Here is a 13,514-nt window from a genome sequence, read left to right on the forward strand (position 1 = left end):
CACAGGGACTCTGTAACAGTGGACTGAACACCCACTGAGCTAGTCTGTCTGTTATGTTCTATTCAACTTCCATTGTCCTCCAAGAGTGGATGAATATTTTTAAGACAACCAGGGCCAGACTCACTTGATTCATCCTGGGCTCAAGAGAGAAGCCTTTGGGGCTGGACCTCACTGCCAGGTGTCTCACTATGTGTTTACAAGCCTCTGTCTTCCCAGAACCACTCTCCCCACTGCAGAAAGAGAGAGAAACACACACAGAGTGAGAGAGAAACACAGAGAGATAGAGGTAGAGATAGAGGCTTGTTAATGTAGTAAGGGTGATTAGACATACATAGCACAAAAAAAAGACAGATGTGTGTGGCTGTGTGTGTCCATGCAAGGGTGTGAATATCTGTGTCTGTGAGTGTATCCATGAGTGTCAACATTGTGCCTGGTCTCAGGTGAATGGGTGTGTTGTGCGGCGTGAGTCATCTGGGTGTAGCACAGGCTCCTATCTGTCACATCTGTCAAACTCCTCCACCCGCCTGACATCACTCCTCTGGGGTATCATTTCTCTTTCTCATCCCCCCATCCCATTCACAATCTTGCAACTCGTCATTACAATGGTATTGTTTATCAAGTGGACACTATCATAACAACCTAGCCTATGGTTATAATGCGGGTGCTCTGTGACTTTTTAGGAACATTTTGTCATTCATTTTCTTTCTTTATTCTAGTGAAGGCCACTGAAAGTGAAGACCTATGGAAGTTTCTTTGGGTTAGTGGAGATGGCAAGTGGAGCTCATGGTCATATGTACTCTTCATCTAGTTGCTCCTCTGGCATCCACTGAGGTCATTCAGGTTAGGTGAATCCATCCACCTGGCATCTCACTGAGGTCATTCAGGTTAGGTGAATCCATCTACCTGAAGTCATTCAGGCTAGGTTGATCCATCCACCTGGCATCTCACTGAAGTCATTCAGGTTAGGTCGACCCATCCACCTGGCATCTCACTGAAGTCATTCAGGTTAGATGAATCCATCTACCTGGCATCTCACTGAAGTCATTCAGGTTAGGTCGACCCATCCACCTGGCATCTCACTGAAGTCATTCAGGTTAGGTCGACCCATCCACCTGGCATCTCACTGAAGTCATTCAGGTTAGGTTGATCCATCCACTTTCATCTCACTGAGATCATTCAGATTAGGTTGACTGTGGTGAACTGCACTCATCTGCTCCATGGGGGACTTAAACTAACAGTTGGACATACTGTAAGATCTGTCTAACTACACAACATGGATACACACACACACACACACACACACACACACACACACACACACACACACACACACACACACACACACACACACACACACACACACACACACACACACACACACACACACACACACACACACACTCACACAGAGAGAGAGAGAGCAGAGACCAGCTACGTTACACAGATGGCAGATTGCTTTAGGAGGTAATTTAAGCCCCAACTAATGACAGCACTGTGTGTATTTGTGTGTGTGTATGTGTGTATATGTGATTTTGTCCTCCTATTAATGACCCTGCTGAGAGTATGAACACAGCAGTTTACTTCTCTTTTCATTTACAGGGCTTTATTAGAGTTTAAGGGCGTTTTGTGCTTCTGGGCATGTGTCCATACACTGGCCTCCAGGGATCATGTGTACTGAATGTATATGATTGTGTAGGTGTGTGTACCCTGCCCTTGAGGCACCTAACATTTTGACTGCCTCCAGCCCAGTGGAGCATGGAAGACTGCAAATGAGGTGTGTGTGATGAATAGCCAGCGGCCGAAATGCATTAACTTGCTGCCAGATCCGCTGCGACTCAGCGTGAACGTTGGTGGAGAGCCGTAACGGGTTTAATTGCAATCAGGAAGCCGCCTCCATCCAGCCAGGCACCTGAAGCCATTCATTTTTCTGTGATCGTTTAACAGGTCTGGGCTGAGACTAAGGCTCATTAATCTCTCTGGGAGCATTTAACTGACCTGCAGGGGTGGGTTTGAACAAACTGGGCAGTGGTCCTCACTTGACCATTCACCTACTCTAAATCATTTACTGATGCTGAGTTAACAATCTACATTTCCATTTTAGTCATATAGCACATACTCTTATCCAGAGTGACTTACAATTAGTGCATTCATCTACATTTTTTTTTTTGTAAAATTTTTTAGTCATTTAACAGACGCTCTTATCCAGAGCGACTTAAAGTAGTGAATGCATACATTTCATACATTTTCTTTTTTTCGTACTGGTCCCCAACAACATATCGCAATCATAATAAGTACATTTTCCCTCAACAAAGTTATCAGCAAAATCAGTGCTAGTGGGAAAAGAGGAGGGGGGGCGTGACAATGATTTGAGATACTCTTCAAAGGGGGGGGGCGTGAAAATGATTTACGATACTCTTCAAAGGGGGGGGGGCGTGAAAATCATTTAAGATACTCTTCAAAGGGGGGGGGGGTGAAAATCATTTAAGATACTCTTCAAAGGAGGAAGGCGGCGTGAAAATGATTTAAGATACTCTTCAAAGGGGGGGGGGGGGGTGAAAATGATGTAAGATACTCTTCAAAGGGGAGGGGGGGCGTGAAAATGAATTAAGATACTCTTCAAAGGGGGGGAGGTGTGAAAATGATTTAATATACTCTTCAAAGGGGGGGAGGGGGCGTGAAAATGATTTAAGATATTCTTCAAAGAGGGGGGGCGTGAAAATGATTTAAGATACTCTTCAAAGGGGGGTGAAAATGATTTAAGATACTCTTCAAAGGGGGGGCGTGAAAATGATTTAAGATACTCTTCAAAGGGGGGAGGGGCGTGAAAATGATTTAAGATACTCTTCAAAGGGGGGAGGGGGGCGTGAAAATGATTTAAGATACTCTTCAAATATGGGGGATGGGCGTAAACATGATTTAAGATCCTCTTCAAAGGGGGGATTGAAAATTATTTAAGATATTCTTCAAAGGGGGGTAAAAATTATTTAAGATACTCTTCAAAGGGGGGGTTGAAAATGATTTAAGATATTCTTCAAAGGGGGGTAAAAATGATTTAAGATACTCTTCAAAGAGGGGGGTGTGTGAAAATAATTTAAGATACTCTTCAAAGGGGGGGTGAAAATGATTTAAGATACTCTTTAAAGGGGGGGGTGAAAATGATTTAAGATACTCTTCAAAGGGGGGGCGTGAAAATGATTTAAGATACTCTTCAAAGGGGGGGTGAAAATGATTTAAGATACTCTTTAAAGGGGGGGGTGAAAATTATTTAAGATACTCTTCAAAGGGGGGGAGGGGGTGTGAAAATGATTTAAGATACTCTTCAAAGGGGGGAGGTCTGAAAATGATTTAAGATACTCTTCAAAGGGGGGGGGGGCATGAAAATGATTTAAGATACTCTTCAAAGGGGGGGAGGGGGCGTGAAAATGATTTAAGATACTCTTCAAAGGGGGGGCATGAAAATGATTTAAGATACTCTTCAAAGAGGGGGGGCGTGAAAATGATTTAAGATACTCTTCTAAGGGGGGGGGGGGGGGGAAATGATTTAAGATACTCTTCTAAGAGGGGGTGCGTGAAAATGATTTAAGATACTCTTCAAAGGGGTGGTGCGTGAAAATGATTTAAGATACTCTTCAAAGAGGCAGGGTTTCAGATCTGAATGAAATACTAATGCTTCCTCACAGAGGCCATATTGGCATGTGTTTAGTGAGTGTTTGTGTTTTTTCTCTTTCTGTGTTTGCGTGTACCTGAGGATGAAGCACTGCGGGCGTCGCTCCTGCAGCATCATGTGGTAGGCCCTCTCTGCTGAGGAGAAGATGTGAGGAGGCAGAGAGGAGCACAGACGCCCTGAAGAACTCAGATACAACTGACTCACCTGACAGACAGACAGACAGACAGACAGACAGACGAGAGAGAGAGAGAGAGAGAGAGAGAGAGAGAGAGAGAGAGAGAGAGAGAGAGAGAGAGAGAGAGAGAGAAAACATACGTGTCATAATCCTTAACAGTTACATAGAGAGAATAGTCACAGCCCATTCTTACATGACACACTGACATGCACGCACACACACGCATGTACGCACACACCACTTGGTTTCATCCTTACATAGATCTAACCTGTGTATACTTTTACAAGTGTGTGTGTCACAGGAGACTGGTTGGAGGAGCTATAGGAGAAAGGGCTCAATGAAATGGCTGGAACGGAGTAAAATATGTGGTTTCCATAAGTTTATGTGTTTGATACCGTTGAAATTCCAGCCATTACAATGAGCCCGTCCTCCTATAGCTCCTCCCACCAGCCTCCTCTGGTGTGTGTGGAACAAAGTGTGGCTTACCACTCACCAGTCCTGAACTATGGCCACGTAAACCAACAGTCAGAAACCTACAGAGCAATTAGTGGTTAGTGGAAACTGTCTGACTCAGTGTGTTGAGGTGACGTTTTAAAAGGCAGTGTTTCAAAGACTGTTTCATGCTGCTAGTCTATTAGTGTTAAGCTTATCTATTCTCATAGGATGCACTGTAGAGATAGAAAACAGTAGTACACATTGTGTGCCATGCCTCGGCCTGTACCACTGACTGAACACATTGATTTAGCAGAACATCCAACCGACTAATAGCTGAATGCTGACACTGGGCTGGACCGTGTCCGACTGACTGACTGCCACTTAGATCAGATGGGCATGGAGGCAATGGGGAGATTGGTTGTACACAGCAAGGAAGGATGGGGGAGAGAGAAAAGGGATGGAGAAAGAGTGGGAGAAAGGGAGGAAGAGAGGGAAGGGAGGGGCAGGAGCAGAGATAGCTTTGTCTGACTGTTGGAGGACATCTGAAGGACAGAGCAGCGGAGTTTGAGTTTGTGTAAAATACATACAGAGAGAGGAAAAGCAGAGAAGGAGGGGATGGGCAATGGAGAAAAGAGAAATTTGCCACCCTGTCACTTGATTGCCATACAGAGAGAACACACACACCTACATGTTGCCCTGAAGCCTTACATAACAGCCATTAAATCCTCCCCCACACCTAGTTTATTATATTTCAAGGGTTTCTGTGGCACTAATCATGTACAGTACAGCGTGGCTTCTCTCCACTCCTGTACTAGCCTGAGACGCATCAAACACTACATACAATGCCCACAAGCTCCCTATCCCAACCCCAGCCAAGCCCTACAAACCCAACCACTAAAAACCCATTCCCCAGTCCAGCAAGCCCCAAAACCCAGCTCCAAATATCACACCACTCTGCCCAGCCCTTGCCACAGTACCAAACCCAGCCTCGGATCCCTTTCTCAAGCCAGATTCAATCAAGCCCCAGGCAGTCCCCAACCCCAAACGTCTGCCCCATCACAGAGCAGATGTGAGTGGGGTTGGAGGGGAGGAGAGGAAGGGGGTTGTTTTTGGTGGAAGGGGTAGACAGACATCAGAGGGTGACAGCCTGTTAGCAGCAGATCACACATGTTGTGACATATGTCTCTCTCACTCTCTCAGGTGGAGTGTGCGTGCAAGGCTTGGGTGTGTGTTAAATTCTGCCAGATTTAAGGTACAGATATGGGGGGGTGATGGAACTGCCAGGGGAGTCAGGCATCTGTCCAGAACCAAGCTAGGGATACCCCACCCCCTCCTAAACCCCCGTTTCATGGGCAATCTCTCAGCTGCCATGAGGGCAGCTGAGTGATGATGGTGATGGTGGTCATCTTGTCATATTGTATTTCTTCAGACAGCGAGCACAGATTGTCCCACTAATGTGACTATTCAGCTGTCATTGCTATTGTAGTCACACAAGGCATGGTATGGAAAACACACCACGTGAGGTACGGCAAACATAGCCTACTATAGGTTAAACCTGTGTCAGAAATAACTAAGAGGGATTACACGTGTTCTTTATGTAAAGACTGAAAGAGACATGTTTCTGTCAGCGTTACGTAAATGCACGTCTGATACAGTAAGATGTGTATGCATTACATAAATGCCTGTCTAGGCTACGGCCCAGCAGATATACAGGGGGGGGGGTGTGTGTGTGTGTGTGTGTGTGTGTGTGTGTGTGTGTGTGTGTGTGTGTGTGTGTGTGTGTGTGGTGTGTGTGTGTGTGTGTGTGTGTGTGTGTGTGTGTTTTCTGAACAGGATCTCTCCCTGGCCTGGCTAGTGTATAGTGCAGAGTCAGCCTTCCACTGTACATCACTGACAGGAAGACAATACATTATTAATGGACCACATCAAGGCCCATTTCATCCATTCATAATAAACTAATTATACACACAACAGAAAACTCAATACACACACACACACCACATACTGTTAACATATTATCTGTGTTATATTAACAAGATACATTATAGAGGATATACAAGTACAAAACATAAAGCTACACCCTAGCTAGAGGAAAATAAAGACAAAATGTATGTGTTAGTGTCAGCCTAACCACTAGAAATATATGTTTATTTTGGATGTTTGAAAAGGTCCTGATAATGTCCTAGGCAAAAATGTTGATTGCTCACACTGCACTATGGCATTTTTCGAAGCTCCAGCAAATATTGAGAATACTTGATGATACTTAATGGTATGAAGTCAGTTGATTTGCAGAGCCTTCCCCAAACCATCGCCCTAACCTTAACCACTAGGAATGAATGCCTAAACTGTTAACCTTTGAGATGTTTCTGTTCTAACCCTGTAACCACGTGGAATTAAACCTGTAACCATGTGGAATTAATACATAAAAAATAGACGTTCATCCGTAATACAGTGGTTTGGGAAAGTATTCATCCCCCTTGGCATTTTTCCTATTTTGTTGCCTTACAACCTGGAATTAAAATAGATTTTTGGGGGGTTTGTGTCATTTGATTTACACAACATGCCTACCACTTTGAAGATGCTAAATCTTTTTTCTTGTGAAACAAACAAGAAATAAGACAAAAAAACTGAAAACTTGAGCGTGCATAACTATTCAACCCCCCAAAGTCAATACTTTGTAGAGCCACCTTTTGCAACAATTACAGCTGCAAGTCTCTTGGGGTATGTCTCTATAAGCTTGGCACATCTAGCCACTGGGATTTTTGCCCATTCTTCAAGGCAAAACTGCTCCATCTTCAAGTTGGATGGGTTCCGCTGGTGTACAGCAATCTAAGTCCTACCACAGATTCTCAATTGGATTGAGGTCTGGGCTTTGACTAGGCCATTCCAAGACATTTAAATGTTCCCCCTTAAACCACTCGAGTGTTGCTTTAGCCGTATGCTTAGGGTCATTGTCCTGCTGGAAGGTGAACCTCCGTCCCAGTCTCAAATCTCTGGAAGACTGAAACAGGTTTCAGTCAAGAATGTCCCTGTATTTAGCGCCATCCATCATTCCTTCAATTCAGACCAGTTTCACAGTCCCTATCGATGAAAGACATTCCCACAGTATGATCCTGCCACCACCATGCTTCACTGTGGGGATGGTGTTCTCAGGGTGATGCGAGGTGTTTGGTTTGCGCCAGACATAACGTTTTCCTTGATGGCCAAAAAGCTCAATTTTAGTCTCATCTGACCAGAGTACCTTCTTCCATATGTTTGGGAAGTCTCCCACATGACTTTTGGCGAACACCAAACATGTTTGCTTATTTTGTTCTTTAAGCAATGGCTTTTTTTCTGGCCACTCTTCCGTAAAGCCCAGCTCTGTGGAGTGTACGGCTTAAAGTGGTCCTATGGACAGATACTCCAATCTCTGCTGTGGAGCTTTGCAGCTCCTTCAGGGTTATCTTTGGTCTCTTTGTTGCCTCTCTGATTAATGCCCTCCTTGCCTGGTCCATGAGTTTTGGTGGGCGGCACTCTCTAGGAAGGTTTGTTGTGGTGCCATAGTCTTTCCATTTTTTAATAATGGATTTAATGGTGCTCCGTGGGATACTCAACATTTTGGATATTTTTTTATAACCCAATCCTGATCTGTATTTCTCCAGAACTTTGTCCCTGACCTGTTTAGAGAGCTCCTTGGTCTTCATGTTGCCACTTGCTTGGTTGTGCCCCTTGCTTACAGGTGTTACAAACTCTGGGGCCTTTCAGAACAGGTGTATATATACTGAGATCATGTGACAGATCCTGTGACACTTACATTGCACACGGGAAGACTTTATTTAACTAATTATGTGACTTCTGAAGGTAATTGGTTGCAACATATCTTATTTAGGGGCTTCATAGCAATGAGGTTGAATACATACGCAAGCACAACTTTTCCGTTTGACATTTTTTGTAATTTTTTTAAACTGTTATTTTTTTCATTTCACTTCACCAATTTGGACTATTTTGTGTATGTCCATTACACAAAATCCAAATAAAAATCTATTTAAATTACAGGTTGTAATGCAACAAAATAGGAAAAACGCCAAGGGGGATGAATACGTTTGCAAGGCACTGTATGTCAAATGTTGAAGGGTCCCTATGAGATCTTGTTGGTTACTGTATAATGTGTACTCACCAGTGAAGAGTAAATGGGGAGCTCTTTGTTAGGATTGACCAGGAGGAGAATGTGCCCGATGTAGGTCTGAAAAAATAACTTGCATTACTTCTTTAACCAAAGAGACATACAGTGAGTGAAATGCATCTCGTTAATAAAATAATGGATTATTACAGTTGAAATATTGTAACATCAGGGGTATACATCTCATCCTGATATACTGGCGTTGAGGCATCTTGTCTTGACCTGAAGCACGGTCAAACTACCAGCCACTAAACTCCTGGGGTAAACACAGAAGTTCACATAGAGCCATACCGTCTTAATTGTTGAAGCACAAAGCCCCATCCCTTTCATGGAACCTGAAGGTCAACTTAGCACTAACTAAATCCCTTCCCCAAACACAACGAGGGATGGGAGAGGCCTGTGTCAGCACTAATGCTATGGCAAACATGACAACAAACACCATTATGAGAATTACAAAACTCTTCACAAAAGTATTCTCCCCCGCTGCCACGGGGTTGGATATGCTCATTCCCAAATACACGCTCCTGGGGCATGCGTACGCCTTGGCGAACAAGGAAGTGTGATAGAGGTAAGAAAGGCTTTTCTAATGATAACTAAAATGACTCAAATGCAGGGAAAACATAGTCAACAATATTACTGTAATGAGCTTCAGGGGTTCACGGGATATGCCTGAGACATATGAATAGAATATGTTGCCAAATAGCGGTCTGCTCGGACATGAGACCCTGTCAACGTTTGAAAAAATCAATGCAACATGTAATCAACTTGACATTTAACGGCAACTAACGCTGCAAATCACTTAAAAAACATTACTACCAAAACCCCCTTTTATAAACACAAATAGCAAAAACTGCATGGAGATAGAGAGGTATTCTTATTCCATTTCAATAGCTATTCCTTCTTCCAACGCACAGACCCTGAGGCTGTTTAGATAGGCTACTAACTGCCAAAATCCCTTCCTCTGACTGAGACATAGAGTAAACCCTAACCCTTACAGCTACTACTGTACAGTTACAAGCTGCTAGCCCTACCTCCCACACAAATACCCTGAGGCTGGCTAATTGCTAAACGCTAACCCTCTGTCCCCTAGGAGTGCCCTGCTGGGGTTGGATAGGAAGTGTTATCACTAAAACGCTAACATGCTGCTTTGCCTATCCTCAGGCCTGGGCTGAAGGTTAATGAGTTTCAAAGTTACCCACAGACACTGTTCTAAGGTCAGTTTTGCATTTCAACCCCTAATGGCAGGGTTAGATGATTCTAGATCTGTGCCAGAGGGGAACTTTAACGCAAAGCAAGTTAACTGTGACCCTTACACTTAATCACATGCTCTCAATCTTGTATAGTAGCATCAAGAACAAAACTCAAATTCCACTCCCTCACAACCACCATCAAATCTTCCCAACTGTCATCCATCCCTCCCACAACCCTCTCCAGTCCCTGGGCTTGGCTGTGTACCATCCCTCCATCCCAGCACAAAGCAGGAGGCTGGAGCCCAGTCATCAAAGTCCCAGTCTCTGACCACCCTGCTGGGGAGCATATGGAACATTACAATGGCTTTGTCCTCCCTCTCTTCCCTCTCTCCATGGTTTCCTCTCTCTCTCCCTCCTCCACCTCATGCTCCTCTCTCATTTTCTCATCTGCCTCCTCTCTCCATGCTCTCTTCTTCCTCTTCTTCCTCCTCCTCGCCCAATCTCCTTATCTTTTCCCATCATCTCTTTTTTCTTTCCCTTCTCCTCGTCTCATTCTATCCCCCTCTTCTCTGTTCTCTTTCAATCTACCTCCTCCTCTCTTACCTCCCCTCCATCTGTAGTTCAGTAACAACAGGCTATTGTAGCCTCTTCACACACAGTGATGAGAATAACCACATTGATCTGGTTCCTGTCTTTATACAGCACAGTCTCTCATGCTGAGCTATAGACCAGACAATAGACTCAGGGAGATTGGGACAATGAAAGGTGGTTAAAATGACCAGAAACCGAAAGGAAAAGGGGTGTACAGTATTTCTTATAAATGTAGTCATGGATTTCTTCCATCGAACCAAACCAGCATTGATTTTCCAACATAGGAAATGTCTCTTTTGTGTGTGTGTGTGTCTGTGTGAATTTGTGCATTAATGTGGGTGTCTGTGTATCCGTACATGTGGCTCTTAGTAGTTATATTCATCCCCCCAGCCATGGCTCAAAGTCCCTGAGCAGCAGACAGTGAGTCTCCTGGGCCACCTTCCAGACACCAGGCCCTGGCCAGAGCTCACACAAACCCATCACACAACAGCCACTATCCCAGAACAGAGAGCTGGAAGACTGACTCAAAGAACATACCACCCCTACAACTCACACTAGCACAGTTACCATTGCCTGGCCTGGCAACAGAGAGACCAAAAACAGGACTCCCTCCCCTGTCCCAGCAATTGCCAAAAACACCCATCTCTGTCACTGGCCTGCTGGGCTGGAGGGTGCTGGTTCGCCTCCCCAGCTCTGAATCTGGGCAGAGTCAAGGGGAAAGACTGCCCATTGTCCAAGCTGACATCTCATACATCACTCCAATTGTATGTCAGTGTGTCCATGTGTGTGTGTGTGTGTGTGTGTGTGTGTGTGTGTGTGTGTGTGTGTGTGTGTGTGTGTGTGTGTGTGTGTGTGTGTGTGTGTGTGTGTGTGTGTGTGTGTGTGTGTGTGTGTGTGTTTGTGTGTGTGTTCTACCTACATAAATCTGGTCATTGCCAAAGCGTTTCTGCATCTCGTAGAGCAGGCTGCTGTTTGTGAGTTCACTGAGAGACGCCAGGTCATCATTAGGCGCCGGAGGCATCAGCTTCACCTGCAACACAACACCAGACAGGTTACCATAGTAACCACACATGGATTTGGTGCATGTGCACACTTTCTCATACTGTACATGTAAACTTTTCTGTAGTAGAGATGTGAAGTATATAGCAGTAGTGCACACATTGAGTGTACACTTAGTTGTAGTGCAGATGTTGATTGTACTTGCCTGCTCCAGTTTGCTGTAGGGTTCTGTAGGTCCGTCCAGGCTGTTGTCCAGAGAGGGTTGTCTGCTCAGCCCCCCTCCCACCTCACTGAACATGGCACACTTCTCCAACAGACTGTCCCTCTTAGAGAGGGACATGGACAGGGGGGTGCTACATGGTAGGGGTGGGGGTAATAGGATTACTAAGGGTATCATTTGCTTTTGAATACTGATATCGAAACACACTTGAACTATAATTAATGCATAATATAGATAAGTGAGGTCATATGATCATTTGATGAATTGATAAAAACTCACAGGTTCTTGACGGGGATGGTGTGGTCGTGTGCACCTCCATCATAGTGCTCATCTGAAGGGGGCGGGGGCACAGAGGGGTCCTTCAGTCTCTCTACCCAGCATTCCTCTGCTCTCAGCAGCATAGCCATGATGGGGTCAGATGCTGCTATGCCTGGAACCAGGACAGAGAGCAAAGGGGGTTAAGAGAGTAACCACTAAGGGTAGCCACTTGTTTACTGTTGAATTAATGTTGGTAATCAGTTTATAATAGCAATAAGGCACATCAGAGGTTTATGGTATTTAAACTTGCTTAAAGAAGCAGTCCGGGATCTTAAGAACTTACAAATTCATAACCTATTGTACAAATTTGAATTTGTAACATTTCATACGAATTGCACCAAAAAAAGGTAACATATAAGCAATGGATGACGTAGTACAGAATTGTCGGGGACTCGTTTTGGCTCGTGAACACTACTTTCAAAATGACTGGCTAAAATCTCTGGAGCATGACTTTAATTATAGTGGTCAGAAGACATTTAAGTCACTGATGGTAACTTTCAGTGCTTTCAATCATAGAGTGCTTTAAATTAGCCTATATCTAGTTTGCAAAGATGTGGAATGTTGCGTAGACATTGACTTTGAACACCAGCCAATCAACGAGACACATGAAATGTCCTCCAAGATCAATACGCTGAACATTAATGACAAGTAATATAGACGTACCATCCAAAGCTCTGAATCATTCTAGGCTAATTCACTAAGGGCCTCGTTCTAACCCACTGACCCCCCCTCACATCCATATGGATGTGCCTGTGCAGAGTGCAAACCCCATGGACGACCTATCCATCTGAGCTTCAGAGACAGGGGGAGTGAAGATACCCTCAGTCTTTAATGAGGTCTAAAAGGGCACAGGGGAGGAGTATGGCTACTGTATATCCCCTATTTTATTTCATAGAGAGTGACAACCCCCTAGACACCCATATTCCCCCCTCTCACACACACACACACACACACACACACACACACACACACACACACACACACACACACACACACACACACACACACACACACACACACACACACACACACACACACACACACGTTGGGGGGGAGTCTAAGTGAGAAATATGTGATTCTCTCTGTCTCCCTGTGGTGTCACATCTATCCCTGAGTTAAGCCTACATGTTAGAATGGACTATAGATTACTGCTAGAGAGTCTGTGGTGTGATTAGACCAGGGGAGGGGATGGAGTAAGGAGGGGGCTGCAATAGGCCTACAGTATCTCACACTATGATGGGGAGGTTGGTATGGAGAACATGAGTCTCTCTCCTCTGCTTCCATAAGTGAGGTCCACTGATGTTCAATGCTTGAGACAGTCTTTACATTACACACTACAATTACAAAGTTTCATTAGCCATTCTCTGGGGGTTTCAAAGACATTGCAATTCAACATTGCTGTGGCATTTCTGCTAACACATTTGGTTGCTAAGAAGCACCTCTTGTAGTATGTTGTCCATAGTAAGGCTGGAATGATACCAATATTGCGATAATCGTTAGCATCGTGGCAAGGAAACAAAACACAAAGCGGATTTCACTTCTTCAGGAAAATAGCCCTAATGTTGGAAACAAACATCAGTTATGTATATTCCAAGCACACAATATTTTATATACAGCAGGCTTCTGAGATTGGTCTGCTTCGTGTTTTCATTTTTGCCATATAAAATATATTGCGAAAATGGTATCGTCACAGACCTAGTCCATAGCAGCCCAAAGAACAAAGTCTATTTTCCCTGAGGAGTTGTATGCTAGTGTTGTTC

At 44.4% G+C, this 13,514-nt stretch overlaps 1 protein-coding gene across 4 annotated transcripts in view; it reads right to left on the reverse strand.

The window, feature by feature from the left end:
- Positions 1-13,514, reverse strand: part of LOC106582129 (unconventional myosin-XVI) — a 225,771-nt gene that overhangs the window by 106,920 nt on the left and 105,337 nt on the right. For all 4 annotated transcript variants that reach the window (XM_082967086.1, XM_082967085.1, XM_045704630.2 and 1 more), the window contains exons 9-14: positions 11,716-11,866; positions 11,422-11,569; positions 11,137-11,247; positions 8,434-8,499; positions 3,744-3,871; positions 125-230 (exon numbers count right to left, since the gene is read on the reverse strand). In XM_082967086.1, coding sequence (XP_082823212.1) covers positions 125-230; positions 3,744-3,871; positions 8,434-8,499; positions 11,137-11,247; positions 11,422-11,569; positions 11,716-11,866 — 710 coding nt within the window. The remainder of the gene's footprint in view (positions 1-124; positions 231-3,743; positions 3,872-8,433; positions 8,500-11,136; positions 11,248-11,421; positions 11,570-11,715; positions 11,867-13,514) is intronic.

The sequence above is a fragment of the Salmo salar genome, chromosome 21, assembly GCF_965601325.2.
Source record: "Salmo salar chromosome 21, fSalSal1, whole genome shotgun sequence".
In the NCBI taxonomy this organism is placed as follows: Eukaryota; Metazoa; Chordata; class Actinopteri; order Salmoniformes; family Salmonidae; genus Salmo; species Salmo salar.